The 4,284-nt window shown below is 27.9% G+C and overlaps 1 protein-coding gene across 1 annotated transcript in view; it reads left to right on the top strand.

Moving 5' to 3' along the window:
- Positions 1 to 1,914: 1,914 nt before the first annotated feature.
- Positions 1,915 to 4,284, top strand: part of LOC107882838 (probable serine/threonine-protein kinase DDB_G0283337) — a 3,295-nt gene continuing 925 nt past the window's right edge. Inside the window, exons 1-8 of the mRNA XM_016801820.1 lie at positions 1,915 to 1,983; positions 2,062 to 2,214; positions 2,293 to 2,425; positions 2,523 to 2,674; positions 2,753 to 2,905; positions 2,984 to 3,136; positions 3,335 to 4,078; positions 4,153 to 4,280. Of these exons, the coding sequence (XP_016657309.1) occupies positions 1,915 to 1,983; positions 2,062 to 2,214; positions 2,293 to 2,425; positions 2,523 to 2,674; positions 2,753 to 2,905; positions 2,984 to 3,136; positions 3,335 to 4,078; positions 4,153 to 4,280 (1,685 nt within the window). The remainder of the gene's footprint in view (positions 1,984 to 2,061; positions 2,215 to 2,292; positions 2,426 to 2,522; positions 2,675 to 2,752; positions 2,906 to 2,983; positions 3,137 to 3,334; positions 4,079 to 4,152; positions 4,281 to 4,284) is intronic.

Raw genomic sequence — 4,284 nt, 5'->3', positions numbered from 1 at the left:
CAATATGGACACTTTTAGTGCATACAAATCTACGCTCTACTTATATGTATTTGTTTTGATTGCCTGTTTTTAGGGACATTCACTTCATTCGGGTATTAATTTAGTGCATACGATATGAACTCTGAATAATTAATATGTATCTGCTTCAATGAATAAGTGAGAGTTTAATTCTCTTGAAGTTTCCATAACACTCATAGTACCTACAACTACAATCTGAGTAATGAATTGATATAATTGACATGATTGTTCCTTCTTCTGTGGTTTTGAGTCCATTAAGAATTGTCATTCCGTTGCGTTTTGAATTTTTTTTTTACTACACAGTTCGAGCAAACTTTTGTTTCATGTGCAAAAGATTTCATCAATCATATATTTTGAAACTATTTAATAGATATTATATCTTGCGTTAATTAACGAGGTGTATATCAGTTAGGTACTCTTGAACCGACGTCAATAATAATTGTCTTATGTATAATTACTACATATAACTCGTTGTTTGTAATTTGAATGTAGTGTCTATTTTACAAAAATGCAGAAAACAATTATTTGATTTATCGACAAAATGTTGAAAGCGTAATACATATCTATATAATAAGTTGCAGCTTAAAATGAAAGAGCGTCAAATGGGCATGTATATTTTGTACAACATACATTTTTTTGAAACAATTTTGGCGTAGCTAAATTTCCATTTATCAGCAGCCTGTTTAACGCTGAACGAATTTTCATTTTTTACGGTTGAAAAAATGCACTCAATAATTTTTTTTTTGGACCCATATATTTTGCAGGGGTTGAAACGGATATTGGATACCGATTTTGAATACCGGTCAAAACCGTTAAAATCCGAAGTCGATATCGAAACCGAAAATTAAATCGATAAAATCATTAATGGTAATCAACCCCGAAATTTAAATCGGAGAAAATAAATACCGATATCTGAAACTGAAGTTAAAATCGGAAAAAATAAAAAACAAAATCCGAGATCGAAATTAAAATCGGAAAAAATGTTTTCGGTTTCAAGCCCTGATGTTTTGCCTGCCTTGGTTTCATTATAATTGATTTGTTTTTTGGAAATAACTTTTTCACAATACCTTTTCCTTTCCAGTTGGCAGTTTTTACATGCAGTTATTTATGTAACAGAATCACTTGACATTTCATTGTCACATTCTGTGTAATTATTTTGAATAACTTGATCAATAGATTCAATAGAATAGTTTAAATAGTTATTTATATTTTATACATTTTTCGTTATCATTTACGTCATATTTTCATTCCCAAAACGTTCATCACACTGGAAATCTAATTTTGGTAATTTTAATTCAAGATATTACTCGTATCTAAATTCCTTACTTTTAAAAAGTTTCACTCTATTATCATACTGTTGACACTTGCAGTAGCGGACTGGCCCGGTGTGCCACTATTCTATAGCACAGTGGGCCGGTACCAACTTATACGTTTACCTACTTATTTGTTTGTCATTATTTATGGTTCATTTTTCACAGTCAATATTTTTTTTGACGATTCACTTTATTTTAAGCAATTAAATACTACTAATTATTATTACCTACTACTATTGTGAAATAAATACATATTTATATTTCAACCATGCTTACTGGCAACTCTACCTGAAAAACCTAATAATTAGTTGTAAGATTGTCTATAATATATTTTTAATTTTTCTAATTAATAGAAAGTGTCATTATTGGGTGGCTCCTTTCACCACAATAATTACCTGTCAATTGTACTTTTAGCCTATATTCTTATTGTATTGATGATACAGATTGTATATTCCTTGTAAGTATAAACAAAAACAAATTTTCTAATTGTTAGACAGAAGATGATAAAATTAATACACATTCAAATATCAATACCAATAGTACTAACGACGATGAATCAAGTACTATGAACAATAGTGGCAAAATGTGTTTTCCAAATTTGATTTCAGTCAACACACCTACAAGGGAAACAAGTGCATCTCATATTACTGTTGTAAGAAATTATAAATAAATTTAATATTTATCATAGGTACATTGTTCTAAATTCTAATTAAATATTTGATTGCATTAGGTAGAAGATACTATCATACATTCTAATATCAATACCAATAGTATTAACGACGATGAATCAAGTACTATGAACAATAGTGGCAAAATATGTTTTTCAAATTTGATTTTAGGCAACAAACCTACAACAGAAACAAGTGCATCTGATATTACTGTTGTAAGAAATTATAAATAAATTTAATATTTATCATAGGTACATTGTTCTAAATTCTTATAAAATATTTGATTGCATTAGGTAGAAGATAGTATCAAACATTCTAATATCAATACCAATAGTATTAACGACGATGAATCAAGTACTATGAACAATAGTGGCAAAATGTGTTTTTCAAATTTGATTTTAGGCAATACACCTACAACGGAAACAAGTGCATCTGATATTACTGTTGTAAGAAATTATAAATAAATTTAATATTTATCATAGTACATTGTTCTAAATTCTAATTAAATATTTGATTGCATTAGTAGAAGATACTATCATACATTCAAATATCAATACCAATAGTACTAACGACGATGAATCAAGTACTATGAACAATAGTGGCAAAATATGTTTTTCAAATTTGATTTTAGGCAACAAACCTACAACAGAAACAAGTGCATCTGATATTACTGTTGTAAGAAATTATAAATAAATTTAATATTTATCATAGGTACATTGTTCTAAATTCTTATAAAATATTTGATTGCATTAGGTAGAAGATACTATCAAACATTCTAATATCAATACCAATAGTATTAACGACGATGAATCAAGTACTATGAACAATAGTGGCAAAATGTGTTTTTCAAATTTGATTTTAGGCAACACACCTACAACGGAAACAAGTGCATCTGATATTACTGTTGTAAGAAATTATAAATAAATTTAATATTTATCATAGGTACATTGTTCTAAATTCTAATTAAATATTTGATTGCATTAGGTAGAAGATACTATCATACATTCTAATATCAATACCAATAGTATTAACGACGATGAATCAAGTACTATGAACAATAGTAGCAAAATATGTTTTTCAAATTTGATTTTAGGCAACAAACCTACAACAGAAACAAGTGCATCTGATATTACTGTTGTAAGAAATTATAAATAAATTTAATATTTATCATAGGTACATTGTTCTAAATTCTAATTAAATATTTGATTGCATTAGGTAGAAGATACTATCATACATTCTAATATCTTTTTTTAGGAAAATAATGATTATACTATAAAATTTGATTTAAAATTTCCGTCTAATCCTAAACAATTAACATTGGTTCAAAAATTGGAGTTTGTCAACACAATTCACCCTTGTCAACCTAAGTTGTTAGAAAATGTAGCATGGTCTCTTCACAGAATATATAATCGAACAGACCTAAAAGGTAATTTAATACCAAGGAAATGGTTAACTGTACAATGTAAAGGCAATAACTACGTAAACGCTGTTTATTGCACAATTTGTATGGTATTCAGTTTGTCAGCTAGTAACTTTTGTTCTGGATGTACAAATTTCAAAAATATATATGCCACTATAGAAGCACATGAAAATAGTCAAGTCCATAGTTTAGCTGTGGAAGCATATATTCTAGCATCCAATAATTACAATATTGAAAATTCTGTAAATAGAAATATGATGAACTTAAAAAAAAAACAAACACTTGAACGTATTCATGTTTTAGAGCAAGTTTTTGAAATTGTTAAGCTTTTGGGAAAACAAAATCTCCCTTATAGAGGTTCAGGTTCATCTGAATCTTTATATAATATTAACTGTGAGAATATCAACTATAATAGAGGAAACTTTTTAGAACTCTTAAAGTTTACAGCCAAGCGAGATTCAATTTTAAATGATTATTTGACAGTTGCAATTGAAAGTAGCAAAAAGCGCAAAGAAAATATTTCTAATAATTCTAAAGGAAGAGGATCTTTAGTAACGATGCTCTCTAAGAGTACGGTTAATAAAGTTATTCTAGCTATATTAGAGTTAATAAGAAGAAAAATCAAAGTTGAATTGGGAGATAAACAATTTAGTATACAAGTATGTTATTTGAAAATTATATTGTTTCTCTGTACATAAATATATAATACATATTTTAAATATTTTGTTCATAGGTAGACAGCACACAAGATATAGGGTCCACAGACCAAGCTGCTGTTTGTATACGGTATGTTTTTAATTCTGAAGTAAAGGAACGTCTCTTTGCTATATTAGAAGTGAAAAATTCTTCAGGAAAAGGCATGTAT

This window comes from Acyrthosiphon pisum, chromosome X, assembly GCF_005508785.2.
Source record: "Acyrthosiphon pisum isolate AL4f chromosome X, pea_aphid_22Mar2018_4r6ur, whole genome shotgun sequence".
Lineage (NCBI taxonomy): Eukaryota > Metazoa > Arthropoda > Insecta > Hemiptera > Aphididae > Acyrthosiphon > Acyrthosiphon pisum.
This window is presented reverse-complemented; position numbering and strand designations above follow the sequence as displayed.